General features: G+C 39.2%; 2 protein-coding genes across 5 annotated transcripts; one reads left to right on the top strand and one right to left on the bottom strand.

Annotated features, from left to right (window-relative positions):
• Positions 1 to 3,733: 3,733 nt before the first annotated feature.
• On the bottom strand, positions 3,734 to 5,323 carry LOC5570767 (transcription factor grauzone). Its single transcript, XM_021838216.1, has 2 exons — positions 5,134 to 5,323; positions 3,734 to 5,072 (listed from the first exon to the last, which is right to left on the bottom strand). Exons 1-2 carry the CDS (start codon positions 5,248 to 5,250, stop codon positions 3,786 to 3,788), a joined length of 1,404 nt encoding a protein of 467 aa, XP_021693908.1. The 5' UTR covers positions 5,251 to 5,323; the 3' UTR covers positions 3,734 to 3,785.
• A 7,199-nt stretch (positions 5,324 to 12,522) lies between these two features.
• On the top strand, positions 12,523 to 24,418 carry LOC5570765 (transcription factor grauzone). Of its 4 annotated transcripts, none has more exons than XM_021838192.1 (3): positions 12,523 to 12,817; positions 12,877 to 13,204; positions 23,339 to 24,418. In XM_021838192.1, the coding sequence occupies exons 1-3, from the start codon at positions 12,701 to 12,703 to the stop codon at positions 24,370 to 24,372; spliced, it is 1,479 nt and encodes a 492-aa protein (XP_021693884.1). In that variant the 5' UTR covers positions 12,523 to 12,700; the 3' UTR covers positions 24,373 to 24,418. The 4 variants fall into 4 exon arrangements, with proteins under 4 accessions (XP_021693884.1, XP_021693890.1, XP_021693901.1 ...); XM_021838209.1 differs by lacking the exons at positions 12,523 to 12,817; positions 12,877 to 13,204 and adding exons at positions 22,545 to 22,628; positions 22,702 to 23,039 and having other exon boundaries at positions 23,101 to 24,418; XM_021838198.1 differs by lacking the exon at positions 12,877 to 13,204 and having other exon boundaries at positions 23,101 to 24,418.
• Positions 24,419 to 24,987: the final 569 nt, after the last annotated feature.

The raw sequence follows: 24,987 nt of genomic DNA, 5'->3' as shown, positions 1-24,987 counted from the left end.
TCGCTGGTGGTGACCAATCGATTAAGTTTTCAGCTCAAACGGGTGTTCGGTTCTCCAGATCCGTGCTCTTGAAAATTTGAGGATTGGCTTCGATTCATCTTCACCTTAAGCTAAGTATGCTGTTTCGCTCAAGAAAAGTAATTTCCTACAGAGAGCCCCCTTTGAAGTGACATTTCTTCTCAACTGCGTACTGCGATCAGAAAAATGTGATTTTCTTGACCATTTCTTGGGAGAAATTTTCCACGCATCGAGATAGGCGATTCCTTATAATTTTCTTGTCAGTAGCAAACCGGCCTTTGAATAAAAAGCAAGTGTTGCGCTTCCATATATTCCAAAAGCGTGGCAAAAGGTTCGAGTTGTTTTCATTCCAAAGCAGGAAGAAAGGATAAAACAACTCCCAAAGCGTTTAGACCTGAGAGAGACTCGCGAAGAGGAAAAATATCAACGTCATATGCAGCCCAGATTCCCCTCTCACGAAACGTCAAATGCAGCCCACCGTTTTTATGGCTGAAAAAGTGAAAAGTATTGTGTTCAAAGTAAACTGTTATTAAAAACCTCAGTCGGCGGAGCAGTTTTTTACAAAGTTGCTGATAAATCTAAGCAGAAGATTAATTATTTCTTATGTCTGCTACGTTTGCTGGCATGAAATTTCACTCAAACGGCTATTTATGATGCAAACTCAATCATTTTTTGCTGAGAGGTTCATGTGAGGATTTGAACAGCATGCGCATAATTGGTATAAACACAAAGTGGAATAAGAAAAAAACTCAGCAATCACAGAAAAAGAAGACCGTCTTCGCGAGTCTCGTCTCAGGTTTAGACCTATAAGCCTCTGTTCTTTTCAAGACAATGGAGAGAAAACAATATTTGATGACTTCATCAAGTCAACAAGTTAAATAGAAATGCCTTTTTATAATTACCTACATATTTAAAAAAGACACTACACCAGAGTTGCTCGCTGTCACTATCAATGCTTTCAAATTTGCTGATTTGTACAGGCCAACTACGATACAAATCGGATATCACATCAACATCATGCTGTCTACTCCATCACCAGTGCATTGATGACGATAGACTATGGATATCACTGATGGGTTAAGTTTAGCTTTAAATTAAGCAGATAAAATGGCAATTTATCAGTACGATATTTTTGACAGTACTGCAGATAGACTGAAACTATGTGTTGGTCACTTAAAAACATTAATAGCATGGATAATAACCACGTGATCACTCATTCTGGTGTGATTATGATCTAGAGTGCGATGTCGCATCACTGCGGTTGGTTGTCAAATCAAAGTGATATTGATAGCTCGCAAGTGATATTGATAGTTTTAGACCATCAGCCATCAGCTGATATGATTGATATTAGGCAACTCTGCACTACACATTAATGCTTCCAGTGGGGACGATTTGCCCTTTGAAGGAAGCACCACACTAGACAACGGACTAGCATGCAACGCCCAGTAGCACAGTCGAAATACATTCCTGACGAAAAGTTTTCCGGACTGAAGCGGAAATCGAACCCACACCCCTTGACTCGACGCGGCTAAGTGCTTGGTAACACTAACCGCACGGCCACGAAGTCCACAATTTGCGTATCAATCAGGTAAATCTACCATTACGACGCTGCAGTCGCTGGTAAATAAAATCGAGAAATCTCTTCCCAAGTAACCACAAGCATTATAACATTGCACGTATTCTACTGCATATCAACAACATTGATGTAACATTACTTTTATTCGACATATTTCAAGAGCTGTCAAGCAACAAAGCATTAACTCTACATTAGAAATGTATCAATACACTAATATTACTTTATAAATGTTACTAATGTTACTTTATAAATTGCTTCATTGCTTTATCGTCGTGTTTGCTTTAGTGCAACTGTAAAAGGGTCCTTTTCCACTTTTTAACTACTTTAATGGTAGGCTTACGGCAATGCAGCTGTATTATATATGCAATGATATAATGCTCCATGGTTACTTGGGTTGAAGCCAAAGAAATAGCCCTGGTTGCTTTTCTCGATATTGAAGGAGCATTCGATAATGCATCCTATAGCTCTATCAGGGGCCTTCCTTAGCCGAGTCCGCGGCTACAAAACACAGCCATGCTGAAGGTGTCTGGGTTCGATTCCCGGTCGGTCCAGGATCTTTTCGTAAAGGAAATTTCCTTGACTTCCCTGGGCAAAGAGTATCATCGGTACCTGTCACACGATATACGAATGCGAAAATGGCAACTTTGGCAAAGAAAGCTCTCAGTTAATAACTGTGGAAGTGCTCAGAAGAACACTAAGCTGAGAAGCAGGCTTTGTCCCAGTGAGGACGTAATGTCAAGAAGATGAAGATGTCCACTACACGTTGGTGGTGTGAAATGGGTGATGGATTTTGAAGAATGTCGTTCTAAGTGTTACGTTTGTTTGTCAGTGCAGTAAAGATGGGAATAGACAAACGTGGGGTGATCGAAAGGTGGGAGCAACACTTCGCTGAACACCTGAAGGGTGCTAAGGGCGCAGGCAATGAGGATCAAGACAACGAATGTAATGTCTACGTCAGTAGTACGGAGATGACGGATGAAATACCCATCAGCCCGTAATTTGAGAGAGGTTGAGGGGGTCATTCAACAGATCAAGAACAAAAAAAAAACAGCTGGTATGGATGGTATTGGAGCTGAACTCATCTAAATGGGCTCGATGGAGTAGCTGGTCATTTGTCTGCATCTGCTTATAGACGTAACCTGGGAAACAGATCAGCTCTCGAAAAAGATTGTATTGAGGGAACTTCCGAGCGATCATCATTCCAAATGTAATCCACAAAGGCACAAAGTGTTATATCAGATCACCTTTAAGCGAAGTATGCACTTCAACAGAAAAGTAATCGCCTATCTCGATGCGTGGGAAATTTCTTGCAAGAAATGCTCAAGAAAAGCATTTTTCTTTGATCGCAGTACGCAGATGAAAAGAAATGTCAATTCAAATGGAGCTCACTGTAGGAAATTTCTTGACCATTTCTTGGGCAGAAATTTCTACTTTTCTTGAGCGGAACAGCATACTTAGCTTTAGTCGTCTGTCACCTCTACTAAACGAGTGGACATCCGATCGACAACGTACCTCACATCCTCACTGTATAGCAAGTTCTTCAAAAATGTCGGTAATATCAGATCCTAACGTATTAGCTTTTCATAAATATCAAGGCGGCATACGATACAGTCAACTCTCCATAACTCGATATTGAACGGACCATCGATGTCGCTATACTGCCCATAAACGCATGTCAGTCCCATGTTTGCTGGATTTCCTATTCACATGGGACAATTATGCGTTTATGAGCAGTATAGTACTCGATGGTAACTCGATAACGAGATAGCAAATATCGAGTAAGTTGGGAGAGTTAACTGTAGTATCAACCACATAGAGCTTTGGAAAATAATGGACGAAAAGGACTTTTCCTGGAAGTTCACAAGATTGGTCAAATCGACAATGGATGTTGAACACCATCCTGTACCTATGAAGATTTCAGGCGAACACTCAGGTACGGTTGAATACCGCCGTGGTCTACAACTAGATGATGGACTACCGTGCTTATTGTGCAATATTACGCTAGAAGGCGTCATATGAAGAGCCTGATTTAACTGCCAAGGAAAGATTTTCAACATATCCTGTCAATTTGTTTGCTTCGCAGATGATATGGATAATGGGAAGTGATAGAGATCTCCATTACAAACCAGCTTGCAAAAATAGAAGATTTGCTAATAATTTATTAAGATTAATAAAGATTTATTATTAATTATTACAGCATTCCATCACCACTTTCTCCGCTCTTTTCCGCCATGCTATACTTGGTCCTGTTGTACTCCTCCAGCTCTTGTGGATGAACCTTCTTCCTGTGCGAGTACATGGAGGCATTCGAGAAGAAATTCTTGTCGCAAAACGTACATTGGTACAGTGGTTGTCCCGTGTGCGCATTGGCGACATGCTCCTTCAGCGTTACCGGACGCGAATACTCCTTACCGCACAGATCGCACACGAACTTCCGCATTTTCTTATGTTGCCGTTCAATGTGACACTTCAACGCCACCAAGTTAATGGAAACGTGATCGCATTGATCGCACTTGAATGCTCCCTCGCTTTTATGTCGTGTTATGTGTTTCTTCCAGATTTTGGGATTCTTTTGCCACTTTTTGCAAATCGGACACTGCCTCTTCAGTTGGTCTGCCGTAAGGTCGTGAGTTATGCGATGGTCCAGAAAAACTTGCCGTTTGGTGAATGGTTTCGAGCAGATCTCGCAGATGTAGTTGGCTTTCTTCTCGTGAATGGCCTGTATATGATCCCTCAGGGAAATTTGCGTCCCAAAGCACTTGCCACAGATTTCGCATTTGGCTTCCTCCTTCTCCAGGGTTTCATGTTTGGCTATGTGGCGCCGGAGCAGGTCTTGCTTAGAGAAAAGTTTCGGGCATCGATCACATTTTAAAACCAATTGATCCTCGTTCAGATGAACTTCCTGTTTGTGACGCACGTATGTGGAATGTAACATGTACGATTTGCCACAAATTTCGCATTTGAACGCATCGGGATTGATCACAAGCTGGACGTGTTGGAATAGTAAAGTTCGATTTCTGTACCGTACGTTACAGCACTTAATGTATGGCTTCCCATGAATGTCGACTGTATGACGAAGGATCATTGCGAAACTCTCAAACTTCACAGGACAATCGTCACAAAGGAAAGGTCTGTGCTGTTTGATGAAATCATCCTCTTCCCGTTGTTTGGTTTCTCTCGAGGAGATGGGTTTCGATTTAGAATTCGTTGTAACTGGTTGTTTCTTGCATTCGTTTTCAACTTCACTCTTTTCTTCGAATGGGTTCCCTACTTCCTCCAGTACTACATCCTCTGTACAAAACTCTTGAATTCTTCCCTCTACCTCATCCACGAGCTCAATCTCTTCCTGTTTGATGAAAACCGCGTCGGGTTGCATCAATTGATCATGGTGCTGTCTCACCTCTTGGTAGAAGCGGTGGAATTGATCCACTTTCTGCCAGCAAGACTCACAAATGAAGGCAGTTTGCAGGACATCTTCCTAAAAACAAAGTTGATGAGTGTGCTGAATTACACCTTAAATTAGACGAACCAAGACTTACCTCAAACCAGAAATGTTGGCTGATAATATTGCTGATACTGAGCCTTGAGTCGTCTGATGCCAGGTGCAACTCCACAGAATTTTGACCACACATGAAACAGATTGTAGCGCTATTCATGACTACGGATGCGCTCGAACCGGAGGAACCACATCTGCCACCGAATGAAAGTTGAATGAGCCTCTGTACGTGCCATAAATTCTTTTGTTCTAATGACTTTTACTGTGCGCCGTGTGTTGGTGCTGTCTCGCTCTCTCCCACGGGCAACTTGAAAACAGGGCGCACAGTAAAAGTCAAACGTTTTATAGCATGCATAGGCTCATAACGTTTGTTTATTTCTTTACACTGTAAACCAGGTATTATCCATTATTTTCTAATATATGAATCTGTCACATAAGTTGTTTAAATTTCGGAAAGTGGGTACCTTTTATTCTTTTATTGCGCGCAAATGTCTCAGTTTTTGTTTCCTCGCCAGCATTTGGCGCCAGACTCGACGACAAGGAAAAATTACGGCAGGGGTGATTGGTATTCCTGTCATATACTGACTGCGATACCATCACTGAGCCAGAAATTGCGTACACGGAGACGGAATTCAACTCAATTTTGGGTTGTTTCAACGCAATTCCGTAGTTGAGCCCAATAACTCAATTTTGGCTAAATTTCCAAGGTCCCCACTAGGTAGTTTGGCTTTAATTCCATTAGAAAAATATACTCAATTTTGGGTTGATTTAACGCAAAATTGAGTTCTTTCGACCCAAACATAAGAAAAGTTGCATTTACCCAAATTTGGGTTATTGGGCCAAAGTACCCCCATTGGGTAGATGCAGCTCTCTCTATTTTTGACAACATTCGTGAGGGAGAAAGAGAAAACCGAGAGATTTTGGGTTGAAACTATAATCGATATACTTAATTTTGGGTAAAGTAAACTCAAAAATTAGGTAAAAGTATTTCTCCGTGTACGAATTTCATAAGAGAACGCTCGTGAATTGATTTCTTCACTGGTTTTCTCTCTTTCATAAGAGTCTTATGAAATACAAAACGTCCGATATTCACAAGAAATTCTTGTCGTTATCATTAGAGATCTTATGCATATCTTTATTTTCCTAAGTTCAAAGAGCGATTCTCTAAATACATAATGGTCGAAAAGAATTCCATAATTGATATCTATGATCCTTCATAAGAGTATCTTATGATATTATACCCATTTATATTATGAACGCAATGATCGATGGAAGTTCACAAGTTTTTCTTATGAGTCTCATTAGATGCTTCTTATGTCTTTATTCCATAAGAAATTCGTATGAAATTCTTAGATGTTTTTCGATAGGATGTCGACTGTTTTTCACAAGTGTTAATAATAATTGTCATACGCGCGCTTATGAATCTCTATCGTGAATATTATGTTATTACCATCGCTCCACGTAATTCATAAGATTTTCGTATGAAATTGTTAAGAAAATCGTACTCCATTAGATTGTCTTATGAAAGCCAATGATCAATGCGTATGATAACCAAAACGAATTTCTTATGAAATTATATCTGTCTATGTAATGAGTATCTAGCTTTTTACGAGTGCTAATGGCCGCCACAAGCAAGCTCACTTTCTGGTAGGAATCAATCGATCTGACATTTGGCTTGGGTCGTTTGACAGCAAATCGATAAGCTCGATCATCAAACTTATCGATCAGCTGTCAAATGACCCAAGCCAAATGTCAGATCGGTCGATCCCTACCAGAAAGTGAGTTTGCTTGTGGCGGCCATAATCGCTCGTAAAAAGCTGGATTGTTTCATAAGTCTGCAATGGAATTTCATAAGATTCTCGAATGAAAAACAAAATACTTCTTATGTCGTTATTCCATAAGAAAATCTTATGTACCTCATACGTTCCGTTTCCTCAGTGATGGTTTCGCTACTATGTCAGCACCCCTTTTTTTATTCCATGTCTGGGTATACATATTTACAATCTAAGGGCCCATTCACAAATTTCATAACGCTGGAGGGGGTGGGTGGGTGTCCTTGCAATGTTACGGATCGTACAAAAATAGATAAATATCAATACAAAAAGCGTCACAAGGGGGTGGGTGGGTGTCCAAAATGGCAAATTTCAGCGTTATGAAATATATGAACAAGCCCTAATAGGCCTATTCACATGATTGAAACGTCAGCTGATCCGGAAGCTCTTTGACAGTTCTTCTATGAAAATGACAAGCCCGTGTTAGCACTGGTCCTCCACCGATGTAAACAAATGCATAGACGGACCTGTCACATGAAAAGGCCTATAGTCCACTTACGGCGAAATTCTCTCGCTTTCGCTCTTCAACAAAACCTGAAAACAACGGTGCCAGTACCTGTCAACTTTGACAGGTACTAGCACCGTTGTTTTCAGATTTCTCATGGGAGAGAAAGAGAACGGTTTCTTGATGACGTCATCGTGCAATGGGCCATTCACTAGCGTTACCTCTACAATTGCCCATTGCACGGTGACGTCATCAGAAAATCGCTCTCTTTTCGTCCTTTGGGAAATCTGAAAACAACGGTGCTAGTACCTGTCAAAGCTGACAGGTACTGGCACCATTGTTTTCAAGTTTTGTTGAAGATCGAAAGAGATAGAAATTCCCCGTGAAATTCCTATTAGGGTCCTAAAGGCCTGTCCCGATTTCAATGCCAAACGCTTAAGTTTAGGCTAAAAACACATGTTAACTCAATTTTTTAATGTTTTTCTTTTGTTTAGATCCAAAAAACATTTTTTTAGATTTTGTCACATTCCTTGGCTTAAACTTAAATTTTGGGTGTATTTTGCTTTCCGTGTCCCTTCCAAAATGTCCGATAGGAACAACCCCGGTGTTAAAACTAAAAGCCTTGTGGTGTTTTTGTCGATTAAGCGTACGTCAAACATGATCAAAAGTGTCAAGGTTCATTTATGGATCAAATTTTTAAATTAAAGTTTAAATATGATGTAGCCGTTATTTGAGCGGGAAAAATTGCTAAAATAGTTGCAGTAACATGCTCTTTCGTGTCATTAAATAAAAACAAGATTTCATTAAACATTTTAGGACCAATTTCTGACAGGTTTCCAGAAGTGTTAGTGAGAAAAGTGATCAAAAGCTGCGTCGGGTAAGGTAGGTATTTTTTCGCATGTATGCAAATATGGAAACAACTTCCACCCCATTAACTCATAATAAGTTCAGTAATTTTAACTCACTTTTGAGTTTGTAGTACTGGAGAAGGAACAGTATATAAAAAATATATATATAAAAACGGCGGGTTCTTTCAGTAAATCGAGAATAAGCCATTTTACGAGACGTTCAAATGATGTTTTCTGGCGGGCCGCTCATTGTTGTTGTTCAAAAAACTAGCATAGGGTTCATTCATTTATTTCATAACGCCGAAAACGACCATTTTGACACCCACCCACCCCTTCGTAACGCTTTTTGTATGAATATTCTACAAATTTTGTATAAGCCGTAACATCGTGAGGACACCCACCCACCTCCTTCAGCGTTATGAAATTTGTGAATAAGCCCATAATATCTGAATGGCGCTGGTCACATTTTTGTTGGCGATGACGTCCCCGTCTCTTCCAGTGCATGTTTCTACCCGGTTTACATGTATTATGTTACCTGTAGATGAAAAATATCTTCCCTGCCTGCTGATTTCAATTAAAATTAAAAATTGTGTTGCATTGCCACTTGCGCCATAAAAGCTTCTTCCAAATGTAGCGCTAGAAGAAACGTAATAAATCGGCCCGCCACAAACTTTTAAAGCTGGTAAACAAACGGAAACCATATGATTCGAAACGTCTCATGAAATGGCTTATTTGTCTTATCTTGATGGGTACAGCAGGGAGCGAATGTAGTAGTGGAGAAGAGACAGTATGAAAAAATAAATAAATATATAAATAAATAAACAAATTGAATAGACCATAAGGCTATCAATGAGGACTGACAGCTAAAAGTGTAAATGCAACCGAAACGGAAGGGTAAACCAAACCTGCAAGTGTTATCAGAGCTTAACATTCCCCTTTGTAATCGAACGGTCACTCCGACCGCGAAACGTCAAAATCTCATGATAAACAAAAAAACCAGCTGGTCGCAGCTGTCTTATGGATTGCCTTATATTGCGGCGCTCATTTTAAATCCACATCCAGCGGCGGCGGTAACGCGCAGAAGATATGCGCGCAATTCAAACGCAACGTCAAATTTCAAGTAGTCTTGGATATTTTCGTTCTACATGGACGCAAATGTTTCATATTTGCTTAATCTGAAACATTTGGTGATTTTCATTATCACTGCGACGGTATATCGACATTTTCAGATAATCGTATTACGTGGATTTATCTTGCAGAGCACAATAGTAAAACAAATTAAAATAAACGAAAAGAAAAAAAAAGTTTTTGTTTGATTGGCAACACGGTCCGAAAAGGCCGCAAAGCAGGCCTGCCCAACCTTTTTGAAGCGCGGGCCAAATCGCAGAAAGAATATTGAGTGGTGGGCCAGGTTTTCAAATGCACAACAATTCGCATGAAATCTGAGAAAAGTCAGTAAATGAAGAAAATTTCTTCCATGAAATCATGCAAAACTCTTGCACTGGATGTTTTGAAGAGTCCACCCAAGACATTTTGAACGTTTGAAAACTAATGTCCAGGATTTTATAAGAATCTTACTCAGAATCCTGCCAGAATTTCACCTAGTAGGGTCCAGAACAACTTGGGCACTTCCATGATTCACTTTGGTATGGGTTTTTTTAGGCTGAATTGTCTGAAACTTTACAATAAGTAGCTGAAGCGCCAAATGAGAGCTGTAGCTTCCAAAAACCGCACTGCCGAAGTGAATCAAAAGTGCAAAGAATAGAATCCTCGTTGAAGATTCTGTGAGAAGCCTGCCCATGTTATCCGTAAAATCTTGTTCTTAATGCATGACAAATCTTGTCTAATATTTTCTTAAAGCCTGCCTTTTTTATAATCATGCCAACGATTCTCACTCCCATGAGTTGGTTAAACTTATTTTCAGGATTCTGGAAGAATTTTTAAATTCAGAAAAGTTATGTTTGAAAATTAAGCCTTTTGCCTTTTGGCAATGATTTTTGCTCTGGCCTAATTTTGAATGTAGGAAGGACGTCAAGATTAAAAAATGATGATGAATTTTAACAAGATAAATCTAATAAACTTGATTTTTTTATCATGAAACTCAATTCGAACTTTTCAAGTTAGAAACATTTGCAGATTAAGTTTTACTCGTTTTTTGAACTCCAATCGACAGTACCCAAAATTAAGCTGCAAAAGATCTAAGACAAAGGATTTGAATGATTCCAAGGTATTCTAATGATAAGAAAATAAAAAAAATTCTCAGCTAAAATATTTGTTCCAAGCTAAATTTAAAACTAAAACAGTTAGCCTTAGTATATCTAACTACAAGTAGGTAAGTTCAAAGGGCCGAAAATGAGAAGAATCTATAAGGCCTCCGCGGGCCGCACAAAAAGGAGTCGCGGGCCGGATGTGGCCCGCGGGCCGTACGTTGGGCAGGCCTGCCGCAAAGCTTCGCAGAGCTTAGTGACATTTGAACACACGTAGGCTAGCATACGCTCGTCATACACACAGTGATGCCACATACACAGATTTATCTTTAATTACACAGATTTTTTCCTGTTCTTGCCTACAGATATCTTTGATCACCAGAGGGATGGCGTCCTAGTTTTTCACCATGGAATTTGACAGCTTGAGCTGTGCCTCCTTATCGGAATCATAATTTATAGTGGTTATCACGCCCAATGGTATGGATGCCCTAGTGTAGATGTAGTTGTGAACCTTAGAGGAAAACAATATGCACTCTGTCTCGAAAAACACCCAGAATCCGGGTGTAAATTTTTCAAATTGGGTAATATTTCCATATGCATTTTGATGAGTCTAGAAAGCGTGTGCAAGTTTCTTTGAGGAAAACAAAAACAAACTGTGTATGACGAGCGTATGCTAGTCTACGTGTGTTCAAATGTCACTAAGCTCTATACTCTAGAGTCAAATTCCACTCACACACCTATACTTTCGGATGTTTACCTTTTGCTACGAGAGAAAACAGTACAAAACGCATGAAGCACAATGAAATCTGCTAAAGCTGTTGATGGTAATGAGCTGCAGAAAATCAAATGTTTCTTCGGAAAATCGAACCATAGATAACAGACAAACAAAAGGAAGTGTGAATCAATTACTTCAGAATGAAACGCAAGTAATGCGCTGAATTTGTGTGCCGTGGTTCATTTCCCCACATTCGTACCAGCTACTTTGTTGATGTGCACATTCGTATGGGTGAGCTCCGCTATCGTTTTATAAGAGGCAATAGTAAAAGATACTCTTAGCAATCCCTTGGTGATCACAGATAACAGATTACTGAGGCAGAAAAAGATGTTTAAAATTTTAGGATATTACACCTGTTTAGGACAAGGTTTTTGAAAGATATGAAGCAGAAAAACCATTCCTTTGTTTAGTTTTTCTGTAATTCTCAGGTATATATATTTTTTTAGAATTAATTATGCATTTCTGAACTTACTTTTAGTAGAATAAGTTCCAATTAATAATTAATTGTTGATATGCCAAGAACAGTCATAATACGTTTGCAAAGGTTCTTTCTGATTCTAAAAAGTTTATTTTGGTTTTACAAAGATTTTTACCAAGATTTTTGGAGGTTGACTTACGGTGAAGATGAATCGAAGCCAATCTTCAAATTTTCAAGAGCACGGATCTGGAGAACCAAATATGCATTTAAGCTGAAAACTTAATCGATTGGTAGGTCGCTGGTGGTGACCAATCGATTAAGTTTTCAGCTTAAATGGATGTTTGGTTCTCCAGATCCGTGCTCTTGAAAATTTGAAGTTTGGCTCCGTTTCATCTTCACCTTAAGATAAAAAAGATTTTTTCGCCCGAAAACACAAATGAGAATCGAAAAAAATGTGGCAACACTGCGTACACAGTTTGTTTTTGTTTTCCTCAAAGAACCTTGCACACGCTTTCCAGACTCATCAAAATGCATATGAAAATATGGAAAAATTTACACCCGGATTCTGGGTGTTTTTCGAGACAGAGTGCATACTGTTTTCCTCTATAAGGTTCACAACTGCATCTACACTAGGGCACCCATACCATTGAGCGTGATAACCACCATACAACGGAGTAACGAAATTTTGATTGAAAGCTTCGCATGGACGATCACTTCTTCAAAGCAGCAAGCTGAGTGCGCTCATTCTGTGTACCTACGACTTTTGGAGAGGACAGTGTGTCGGTTCGGTCGTAGAAAAAAAATCATTTCCTAATACCACATAATAATTAATAATAAACACAAAGAATTATTCTTCATTTTCTCCGTTTAGGTAACCTTTCCACAAGACGTTTAAAATCATCTGATTCGGAAGCACTTTGACAGTCCTGTGTTTGAACCAGTCCTCCACCGATGTAAACAAATGCATAAACTGGACCTGTCTCATTAAAAAAAAAACAATTTTTGATACATTTAACGTAACAAAATAAGCAAACGAGGTTTAACTTCCATTCGGTGGTTCCTCCGGTTCGAGCGCATCCGTAGTCATGAGTAGCGCTACAATCTGTTTCATGTGTGGTCAAAACTCTGTGGAGTTACACCTGGCATCAGACGAGACAAGGCTCGATATCAGCAATATTATCAGCCAGCATTTTTGGTTTGAGGTAAGTCAGTTCGTTCAGTTTAAGGTATAAACTAACACACTCATCAACTTTGTTTTTAGGAAGATGTCCTGCAAACTGCCATTATTTGTGAGCCTTGCTGGCAGAAAGTGGATCAATTTCACCGCTTCTACCAAGAGGTGAGACAGCACCATGATCAATTGATGCAACCCGACGCGGTTTTCATCAAACAGGAAGAGATTGAGCTCGTGGATGAGGTAGAGGAAGAGGGAAGAATTCAAGAGATTTGTACAGAGGAAGTAGTACTGGAGGAAGTAGCGAACCCGTTCGAAGAAAAGAGTGATTTTGAAAGCGAATGCAAGAAATTACCAGTGAGAACCAATTCTAAACCGAAACTAGAGGAAGTAGCGAACCCTTTCGAAGAAAAGGGTGATCTTGAAAGCGAATGCAAGAAACTACCATTGAGAACAAATGCTAAATCGAAACCCATAACCTCGAGAGAAGCGAAACAACGGGAAGAGGACGATTTCATCAAACAGCACAGACCTTACCACTGTGAAGACTGTCCTGTGAAGTTCGAGAGTTACGCCATGATCCTTCGTCATACAATCGACATTCATGGGAAGGCGTACATTATGTGCTGTAATGTACGGTACAGAACTCGAGCATTACTATTCCAACACGTCCAGCTCATGAAAAATCCCGATGCGTTCAAATGCGAAATTTGTGGCAAATCGTACATGTTATATTCCACATACGTGAACCACAAACAAGAAGCCCATCTCAACAAGGATCAATTGATTTTCGAATGCGATCGATGCCCGAAACGTTTCTGCAAGAAAAAGCTGCTCCAGAGTCACATAGCAAAACACGAAACCCTGGAGAAGGAGAAAGCCAAATGCGAAATCTGTGGCAAGTGCCTAAGGACGCAAATTTCCCTGAGGGAACATATAGAGGTTGTTCACGAGAAGAAAGCCAACTTCATCTGCGAGATCTGCTCGAAACCATTCACTAAACGGCAACTTTTCCTAAACCATCGAATAACTCACGATCTCACGGCAGACCAACTGAAGAAACAGTGCCCGATTTGCAAGCGGTGGCAAAAGAACACGCAAATCTGGAAGAAACATTTATCACGCCATAAAAACGAGGGAGCATACAAGTGCGATCATTGCGAACACGTTTCCATTAACTTGCTATCGTTGAAGGATCACATTGAACGGCAACATAATAAAATCCGGAAGTTCGTGTGCGATCTGTGCGGTAAGGAGTATTCGCGTGCGGTCACGCTGAGGGAACATGTCGCCAATGCGCACACGGGAAAGCCACTGTACCGATGTACGTTTTGCGACAAAAAATTCTTCTCGAATGCCTCCATGTACTCGCACAGGAAGAAGACCCACCCACAAGAGTTGGAGGTGTATAACAGGACCAAGTTTAGCATAGAGCGGAGAAAGTGGTGATGGAATGCTGTAGTATGTAATTTAATAAATCTGCTAGTTTTTTTCAAGTTGGTCTTTATTTCTTCCCAATATCCATACCATCTGCGAAGCAGATTCCCAAGAAACATTTGCCTTTTTTAAAATCGTTTATAAAGCAATTTTTCACAACTACATACTGAATAGTTGCTTTATTATATTACTTTGCAGCTGCTACGCACACATTGTTCAAGCAAATCTGGTGAAATTATTAGGCTACTTATCATTTAGTGATTGTAATCATATATTGTAATGATGTTTATTCAGGTTTCACTTAGCCTAATAAGGACTGTTGATTTAACAACGCTAATTTAACAAACAATTGCAGTTTAATTCAGCATCATGTTTAACAACATTTTGATTATTTCCATGTGAAGCCTTTGTTCAGGCGTTGTTCACACAAATTTGGAGAAGTTATAAAGCGTGTCGTTGTATATTGACTTTATTCTACAACTTAAAAATCTTTTTATAAGCATTTATCTCAGCTTTTATTCAACTGCCACAAAATTAATTGAAAACAAATAAATGATCAAAAATCGCTAACACCGTACTTCAAAAGCAGTGTATATTTTTACCATGAATTAATAACCACTTCTAATAATTACCTGTACTGGATTCAAACTCGAGACCTTCCCATCGTCAGCGGTATACCGTGCCATCTGCGCCATCCTTGAATTCATATGTCAGATTTCCAGTGCCCAATATAAACCTCTTGTAGCTGAATATTGATCATGCTTGAGCTTCTATTCAACAATGTCTAATCAACACGTGCTAAACTGATCAACAACTGAACAAGCGCCTTACTTCTGCTGATGTTCAGTACTGATGCAAGCTGTATTCAGTCGGCTATTTATAGCGCACAGTGAGAAAATTTATGTCAATGCTGATCAAAAATAAAGTTTATTCACAAAGTAAAAACAGTTTGAAATGATTAGTAGAATTTCATAACTTGTTAAAACTTTAATTTAATTGTTCATCTTACAATACTAAAATCCATTTATTCCATATATTATATTATTATATTAACCTAATAAAAATTAGGTTACTATTTTAATCATTTGTCGTATTTTTTCTATCTATTAAGCATTATAGAAATATAAAATATATTTCAATCATTTGTATTTTAAATGTGCCATTTTACTTTTCAAAATAATCCTATATCAGAAGACTGATTCGAAATATTTTCTAAACATAATTGAATAATTGTATTGGGAAAGTATCAGCTATGATTGTATCCAATATGTTTTTATAATTAGTAAATTAGCGACAAATTCACGGCTAAAAGCCACTCAAATAGAGATAAATAATAATAATTTTAGTAAGTTGAACATTGCAGGAATACAACGCAATGTTTAGATGTTTTGTCCATTTTTCGAAAGTTTTGGCTATGGTGTGACCTCCTTTGTAAGGCTTATTTGTTGCTGTACAATGTGTTTATTAATCGTTGTTTTGGCCCACTTTGGATTAACTGCTCGGATTATATATCTATGTTGAATTAGGATTTTATAAAATACCTATTCAGCTCTTAATCATGTTCATGTTAAGCATGGAAACAGCTGAAGTGCGAAGCAACCAAAACGTTAGTTCGTCTCCTATACATCTGTTTACACAAATATATTTGTTTGGTGGAATATTGGCTCTTTAATAGAAGGAAAAATGACTTGTTCAACTTATTAGTAAAACAATCTTGACAAGTTGACAGAGAAAAGTTTAATAAGTGTTGATTCTACTATTATTCATTTCAATGAAAAATGTTGAACATTGACTAAAATTTGGATCTAAATAGCATCTTCTCAGCTCTTTGTAGGGCATTTTTTTCAGCTGTCACCATTATTCAACAATAATTAATTATGTATGTTTATTTGTGACTCTGGACTGTTAGTTGGGTAACCACTTTCATGTAATTATTGTTAAATTATTATTTATTCTTCAAATATCATTAAAAATGTTATGATTAGTAACTATTTCCAATATCAATAACGTCGCAGATGATGATCACTACATTTAGAAAATTTAAATTATGATCTTTTTGATCCAATGTGATACTAATTTTATCCTCGTTGATCCATAGTCGCCTACATGTCTTATATTTGATTTGAAAAACATTTGAATATAACATAATAAAGAAATAATATGTTTTGCTTGAATAAAAGCATACTCATATACTGTTATTCACATTGTTTATCAGTTTTACGAATCATGCTGGTCAACATTTTAAGTATTAGACACTTAAACTTTTGTACGATTTGTTGTTAATCAAATGTTCAATATTCTACTAAAGAGATGGCTACAACTTATAGAAGCTTTTAATCAGTAAATTGTTAAACTTCGTATGTGTTGTAGAACAAAAGCTACTTTATTTGCACTTTCGGAGGTTTATTCAGCTCTTACTCAAAACACACACTTCAAGTGGAACAACAGCTTTTTTATAAGCGGAAATTAATTTTATACAATTAATGATTCAACTAAAAAATTGTTCAGCAATGGTTGCTGCTATGCAGCTTGTATTAAACACGTAAGTATCTTAAAAGCTACCAATTGTTCCTTGGGTTGTCTTTATTAAACAGATTTTCAGCCGAAAGCTGGTTTATCTCTGTGATTCAATTACACACTCAGGCAAATGGACTATCGATAAACATAGGAACCCCTTATGAAAATTCGCCACAAGAAATCGGGTTGAAATTCATAAATTTGCCTTATGAAACCAGAAATCGAAAACAAAAAAACGTTTACGCCGCAACCTGGAATCGAACCAAGAACCTTGCGATCGATAGGCCCGAGCGTACACCACGCGCCTATCAACGCCTTGATGTGGAGTGAAGCTAGAACGATACATAAAGCGTTCGTATTGCAATAATCGTTCCACCTTTCATAAGGAAAAATGTATGAAATTCGATAGTCCAGTTCGCTGCGCGCAGGTTTTCTTTACAATTCCAAAATCTTGTAGCTAAAAATATGTGTCTGTGTATTTGCGACATATTACACCAGAAGGGTGCATTCGTGTCGGCGTTTGTACAAAATCTACAATTCAAATGTATCATTCAATTATTGTTAGGGTAACGACTGTTTATTTCGTTCTTGATCACTAACAGTTGGCGCCAGCGCCAAAAAGTACAGGCAACAACCTTTCGAACATTCAGTTTCTTTCACCGGCCGCCGAGCGACGACACTGCTGTTTGTATTCCTCCCACTGATCACGCTATGTTGGATTCTCAAATTTCTCAAACTTTCAACACAAGCGCATGGAAGAATGGTAGTCGGAGAACTGTCAAAACGTATGGAAAATAATGAAAAACGTAAATTACTTGCAATTTGGAAACTGGATCAAAAAAGTAGTGATTAGAAATCAAGTGTAAAGTGAATACATAACTTTTTGTGTTTAGTTCGTCTTCCGTAGAGCTTTCTTTGCTTCAGGATTTCGTTTTTACTACCACTGAAAAAGAGCCATCTATTGCCTTTTCAGTTTTGAATATCGCCCTATTGCTTGTATAACTTAGTATCATGAAAGGAATTTAAATGATTTTTCACTTTTTCTTCTTTGTTGTGAGTGCACCCCGTGTTTTTGCAGTGTCGATGCCATTCGTCGTTATTTTTCAAATTTTCGACATGCAAGAATAGCATAACGCACATCCTCTGTCGTTCCGCAGCATTCACATGTGGGTGGATATTCTCTCTTCAACAGAAATGTTTGTATTATCCGCGTGTGGCCGATCCTTGGCCGGGTGAACACTCGCTGGTCGGCTGTGTTGTCCACCGTAGGTTTCCCACAGACGGCGCATTACTATCCTGACCGATCTCAGTGCGTCCTCTCCTGGGACGGGGGTGTCGATTGCCTGTTGCCTCGTAGTCTTGGTCGGCTTCGCTATTTCCGTAGATGCCTGCGTGGTGAGGATAAGGGTTCATTCAAATATTACGTAACGCTAAATTTGCCAATTTAAGACCCCCTCCCTCCCCCACGTAACAGCTTTTGTATGGAAAACTTTAAATTTTTGTATGGACCGTAACACGATGTAAGACCCCCTCCCTCCCCCTATTACGTTACGTAATATTTGAACGATCCCTAACGATTTCGTGATTCGCATTGGGAATAGCCAGTGCCATTTTTATGGCGTACGCTTCAGCAACAATAATCATTTTTCTTTTTTTTAGATTATCTATTTCATACAATTCAACAGACACAACATGCGACCGCGATTCGCCTAACTCGCGGTTCCTTCTCCACTCTTATCGTCCTCTGCCTCCTTCTCCTTCTCGATAGGAGCATACTTTCTCATGCGATCTTTCTTCCACTGCTCCGGGTGGTCCTTTTTCTTGTGCGCGTACATAGTGGCATTGGAAAAGAACTTCTTCTCGCAATACGGACACTGATACAGCGGTTCCCCTGTGTGGGCATTGGCAATGTGTTCCTTGAGGGTAACGGGTCGCGAATATTCCTTGCCGCACACCTCATAGGGGTACTTTTTGACCGTGTTATTGTGCTTTCGCTCAGCGTGCCTCTTCAGGGCCAACAGATTGACTGAAACATGATCACACCGATCGCATTGGTACTGACCATGCTCTTGATGACTTTGCACGTGCCTTCTCCAATACTTGAGGTTCTTCAGCCATTTGTTGCAAACCGGGCACTGTTTCCTCGTTTGTTCCACCGTGAGTTCATGTATTTTTCAATGCGTCTTAAGCTCTGCAAGCCTGGCAAATCTTTTAGAGCAATGCTCACAAACGAAGTCGTAGCTCTTCTCCCCATGGACTTCTATGATATGCCTCCTTAGACTGAGTTGTGCTCTGAAGCACTTTCCGCAGACGTTACACGCAAACAAATTTTGTTGTATAATCTACCGAATCCATGGTAGATTTAAGAACTGCACCAACGATTTTCAACCGACTACAAAAATCTGTTAAGTTTACTGTAATCTGGTTAAAATCACTGAGCAGTGCAGTAAATGTGACTATGTCCATAGTAATCTCGACTACACAGCATTTTATTTCGATCCGTGACACCCACCGTACAACACAGTGTGGTCAAAAGTATAATGCCAAACTTGTCAAATCTAGAATATTTCTAGTCATAAATACTATAACTGTGGTTAAATAAACAGAATATATTTTCTTGTGTAGTGATGTTGACTATGTTTTGGTAGAGTTAACAGATTAATGTTGTTGGTTGAAAATCGTTGGTGCAGTTCTTAATTTTACCATGAATTCAGTAGTTTCTACAATAAAATTCATTTCAGTGTACATTTTGCTGTTTCATTCTCGAGCGTTTCGTGCTCGGCCACGTGGCGCTTGAGCAACTTCTGCTTGGGAAAGCTCTTCGGGCATCGATGACACTTGAATACCAACTGTTCTTCCTCCGGGTGGAGCTCCTCCTTATGTCGGCTGTAGCCACCCTGGGACTTGAACGTTTTGTTGCAAACTTCGCATCTGATTGCTTCGGGGTTGAGCAGATTTTGAACGTGCTCGTACAGCATGGATCTGGTTCTTTGCTGAGTGCCACAGCACATAATGTATTTTTTTTACCGTGTACAATGTGGGAATGACTACGAATCGCCGTGAAGCTATCGAATTCTTCGTAGCAATCGGTGCACAAGTAGGGCCTATGCTGTTTGATGAAATTATCCTCCGCTTTCTCATGGCTGTTTGGACACATCAGGAGTTAATCATCAATGTTAACTTCCTTTTCCCGATCAGCCTAGATAGCCATGTAGTGTCGGTTAGCGGTTGCTTCAATTGGCTAAGAATTAACACTACGGATTGCCTGTTCCGGTGGTAAAAGTCCACCTCACAGGTGACCCCTAATTCATGCGGCTTTAAGCTTACCCTGGGAGGGAGGCACCGATACTACACACGAAATATAAGGCAACGTTATTTTGAACTGCAAGATAACTCCAGTATGCCAACAACAATCAAGGCAGGCTTCGAGAAAATCGGTAGTTTCCTTTTGTTGTGCACCTTCGATCTTTCCTGACAAACATGAAAATAGGGCCACAGTTTTCTATGCACTAAATATTCATTTTCATTGGAAAAAGTAGAACGATGCGTTTTTCAATGCTTTATGTTCAATCAGATTAAATGGAGCTCACGCGACATTACTTGCATTATGTGCATGAATTGATTTTTATTCGATTTTTATCACTTTTGAAGAAATACGAAAATGTGTTTTAATCAGTTACGCGCTTTTTTCATGTTAGTCCAATGTTTGAGATCTGGGCTCACAATGACAGTTCGTGACAGCGGAATCTCGGCTCACTATGACGTACAGAAATTTTGTATTGGTTTCTCCCTCCCAGGTTAGGGGGGTCTAAAAACAAACCTAACCGCAAACGGAGCCTGTGGAGTACTAGGGCACCTTCTACAGTATTGTGCCCTTACTGTGCTACCCGGGGTAATGGTGCAGGTGACCTTGTGTTACTCCGAGATAATCGGCTGTCCTTCTTCAGTCTCAAACCTGAGGCTAAATAAGGGTGGGATTATAAGGATCCTGACCCACCAGTTTTCCGATTTCTTTATAGATCTTTGTCCAACGATGGCGATCGCCAACGATTCAAAACGAATCGGTATCGATCGCTATCGAAAATCACTGACTGGTTGACCGGGATGTTGTAATTTAGCATCTGAGACAGGTAGCCGAGAGATTGACTCCTGATTGGTTGGAGAAACCGTGTTGCCAAGAATTATTCTAATCTGCCACTGAACCAAGAAATATCATAGAAAATATTAAAAACGTCACATACTCTTACGACAATTGAAATCCGATTCACATTATATGTGTCCATTGACATTCATGTAAGAAACACATAAATCTCATCATGATACTCCATAATATTCAACTATCAACACTATGAAACGTATATGAACAAAAGTCATGTATTCAATCCAATGAATGCTATGGGATTGGCAGATGTGAAAATTAAGTCATTGTGCTATAGCGATATCTTCGTAATGGCGAATTTGAATCTCAAAGAATCATCGTGGAGGGTTTGGAAGAAAATTTTATTCCAACGCGACGTGAATCACAGAATTATGTTTGGGATAATCAAAGAGTAAGTAAAAAACGTTATTTAAATATTTATAAACGAAAATAATAAATGTGAATTTATTCTTTTGGACTTGAATTTACAGAAAACATCAACTTTATTCGTAGCGGATGTCAACGGAACAAGGTCGGAAAGAACAAACCAACCAGAAGATTTCAGAGCTAATAGAATCGGTTATCCAATATAATCCAATGTAACATCGCTTATTCACAAAAATGCCAATAATGTATCAAATAAACAGATTTTTCAAAATTATAATAACATTGTTCATCAATTCTACTGAAAAAATCTGAAAAAGAATCATCTCAAACTCATTTTAATATTTAATAAAAATCATCAACAAAACCAATAATTTTCATCTGAAATTCACATAAAACTCATTGACAAAATCCAATGGTTCGTATGATGAATTTGCATCAAATGTATGTGATTTATCAGATGAATTTAATTAAAAAGAAATCGTACATGTTTATGTGATAAATTGATGAGCGTTATGTGAAAAGCTAGATGGAAAAAAACTATATGTGTTTTCAGATAAATCTGATATGATTCCTTGGTTCAGTGTGATTGCCCCTGCTCTACTCCTTAAAGGACAAACATTTGAAAAGGGCCCAAGAGGTCTTGAGCCTTTTTTTAGAAACGTTGTTGTTGAGCCCTTCTTAGCCCGCCCACGCAAAGTAACACCACTATCAGAAAGATTGGGGTTAGCTCTTCCTGATAGTGGTATTGGTGAGCGTGATCGAGTTGAATTGGGCTCAACAGCGTCTTGCAAAGCCAATGTTTACCAATGTTGATGTGCCCTTTTGAAATGTTTGTCCAGCTTTCTTTCTGTTTTGACAATAAGCCATTTTATGAGACGTTTCGAATCATATGGTTTCCGTTTGTTTACCAGCTTTGAAAGTTTCTGGCGGGCCGATTTATTTACGATTTTTCTAGCGCTACATTTGGAAGGAGCTTATTCAACAATGGCGCTGGTGGCAGTGTAACAAAGTTTTTAATTTTCGCATGTAAAATTGAAATCAGCTGGCAGAGAAGATATTTTTCATTTACAGGTAACATAATACATGTAAACCGAGTAAAAACATGCGCTAAAAGAGACGGGGACATCATCGCCAACAAAAATGTGACCAGCGCCATTCAGATATCAGGCTAGTTTTTTGAACAACAACAATGAGCGGCCCGCCAGAAAACGTCATTCGAACGTCTCGTAAAATGGCTTATTTCGTTCACACTGATGACAGCTGTGGTTTCTGTTTCAGCATCTTCCGAGCCAGGCAGTAATGACTTCTGATTGGTTGGAGAAAAAGTGTTGTCAAGAATCATTTTGGAACGCTCCTACATGTGTGTATTGCACTCTACTTTTAACTTTCTTTTTACAATTTGTCTGCACTATTGGCAACACGATTAGTTTCAGTTTCAGCGGTTTCAGCATCATCCAGGCCAGGCAGTAATGTTTGTAAACAAAACGGCCAGCAAGTTAAAGATGCAGCACTTTGATAGTCCTATGTGTTTGAACCAGTCCTCCACCGATGTCTCATTAAAAAACCTATCTTTGATACACTTAACGTAATAAAATAAACAAAGGTGGTTAAACTTTCATTCGTTGGTTCCTCCGGTTTGAGCGCACCCGTAGTCATGAATACCGCTACAATATGTTTTATGTGTGGTCAAAATTCTGTGCAGTTACACCTGGCATCAGACGAGTCAAGGCTTGATATCAGCAATATTATCAGCCATCATTTTTGGTTTGAGGTAAGTCATGGTTCGTCTAATTTAAGGTGTAAACTAGCACACTCATCAAATTTGTTTTTAGGAAGATGTCCTGCAAACTGCCATCATTTGTGAGTCTTGCTGGCAGAAAGTGGATCAATTTCACCGCTTCTACCAAGAGGTGAGACAGCACCATGATCAATTGATGCAACCTGACGCGGTTTTCATCAAACAGGAAGAAATTGAGCTCGTGGATGAGGTAGAGGAAGAGGGAAGAATTCAAGAGATTTGTACAGAGGAAGTAGTACTGGAGGAAGTAGCGAACCCGTTCGAAGAAAAGGGTGATCTTGAAAGCGAATGCAAGAAACTACCATTGAGAACAAATGCTAAAACGAAACCCATTACTTCGAGAGAAGCGAAACGACGGGAAGAGGACGATTTCATCAAACAGCACAGACCTTACCACTGTGAAGACTGTCCTGTGAAGTTCGAAAGTTTCGCGATGATCCATCGCCATACAATCGACATTCATGGGAAGGCGTACATTATGTGCTGTAACGTACGGTACAGAACTCGAGCTTTACTATTCCAACACGTCCAGCTCATGAAAAATCCCGATGCGTTCAAATGCGAAATTTGTGGCAAATCGTACATGTTACATTTCAATTACGTGCGCCACAAACAAGAAGCCCATCTCAACAAGGATCAATTGATTTTCGAATGCGATCGATGCCCGAAACGTTTCCCCAAGAAAAAGCTGCTCCAGACTCACATAGCAAAACATGAAACCCTGGAGAAGGAGAAAGCCAAATGCGAAATCTGTGGCAAGTGCCTAAGGACTCAAATTTCCCTGAGGGAACATATAGAGGCCGTTCACGAGAAGAAAGCCAACTTCATCTGCGAGATCTGCTCGAAACCATTCACCAAACGGCAACTTTTCCTAAACCATCGAATAACTCACGATCTCACGGCAGACCAACTGAAGAAACAGTGCCCGATTTGCAAGCGGTGGCAAAAGAACACCAAAATCTGGAAGCAACATTTATCACGCCATAAAAACGAGGGAGCATACAAGTGCGATCATTGCGAACACGTTTCCATTAACTTGCTATCGTTGAAGGATCACATTGAACGGCAACATAATAAAATCCGGAAGTTCGTGTGCGATCTGTGCGGTAAGGAGTATTCGCGTGCGGTCACGCTGAGGGAACATGTCGCCAATGCGCACACGGGAAAGCCACTGTACCGATGTACGTTTTGCGACAAAAAATTCTTCTCGAATGCCTCCATGTACTCGCACAGGAAGAAGACCCACCCACAAGAGTTGGAGGTGTATAACAGGACCAAGTTTAGCATAGAGCGGAGAAAGTGGTGATGGAATGCTGTAGTATTTAATTTAATAAATCTGCTAGTTTTTTCAAGTTGGTCTTTATTTCTTCCCAATATCCATACCTTCTTCGAAGCAAACAAATTGACAAGATTTGTTGAAAATCGTTCCTTGGCTGTTGAAGCAGGCTCTCTACATGACGCCTTGTAGCGTAATATTGCACAATAGCCATCGTCTAGTTTAGAGGTTCCCAAACTTTTTAAAATCATGTCGTGTGAAAAACGCTGAAGATGAGTAATTTTTTTTCATTTTTGTTTAGTTTTGTATCTCTTATTTTTCAAGTAGGTACATGGTTTATGTTGTCTTTATTGAACAGATTTTCAGCCGAAAGCTGGTTTACCTCTGGGATTCAATTACAAGTTTTCTTTACAATTCCAAAATCTTGTAGCTTAAACATGTGTCTGTGTATTTGCGACACCTTACACCAGAAGGGTGCATTCGTGTCGGCGTTTGTTCAAAATCTACAGTTCAACTGTATCATTCAATTATTGTTACAATTGCTTGTATAACTTAGTATCATGAGAGAAATTTAAATGATTTTCACTGTTTCTTCTTTGTTTGCGAGTGCACCCCGGAAACTTGTAGTGTCGATGCCATTTCTCG

Source organism: Aedes aegypti, chromosome 1, assembly GCF_002204515.2.
Source record: "Aedes aegypti strain LVP_AGWG chromosome 1, AaegL5.0 Primary Assembly, whole genome shotgun sequence".
Classification (NCBI taxonomy): Eukaryota; Metazoa; Arthropoda; class Insecta; order Diptera; family Culicidae; genus Aedes; species Aedes aegypti.
This window is presented reverse-complemented; position numbering and strand designations above follow the sequence as displayed.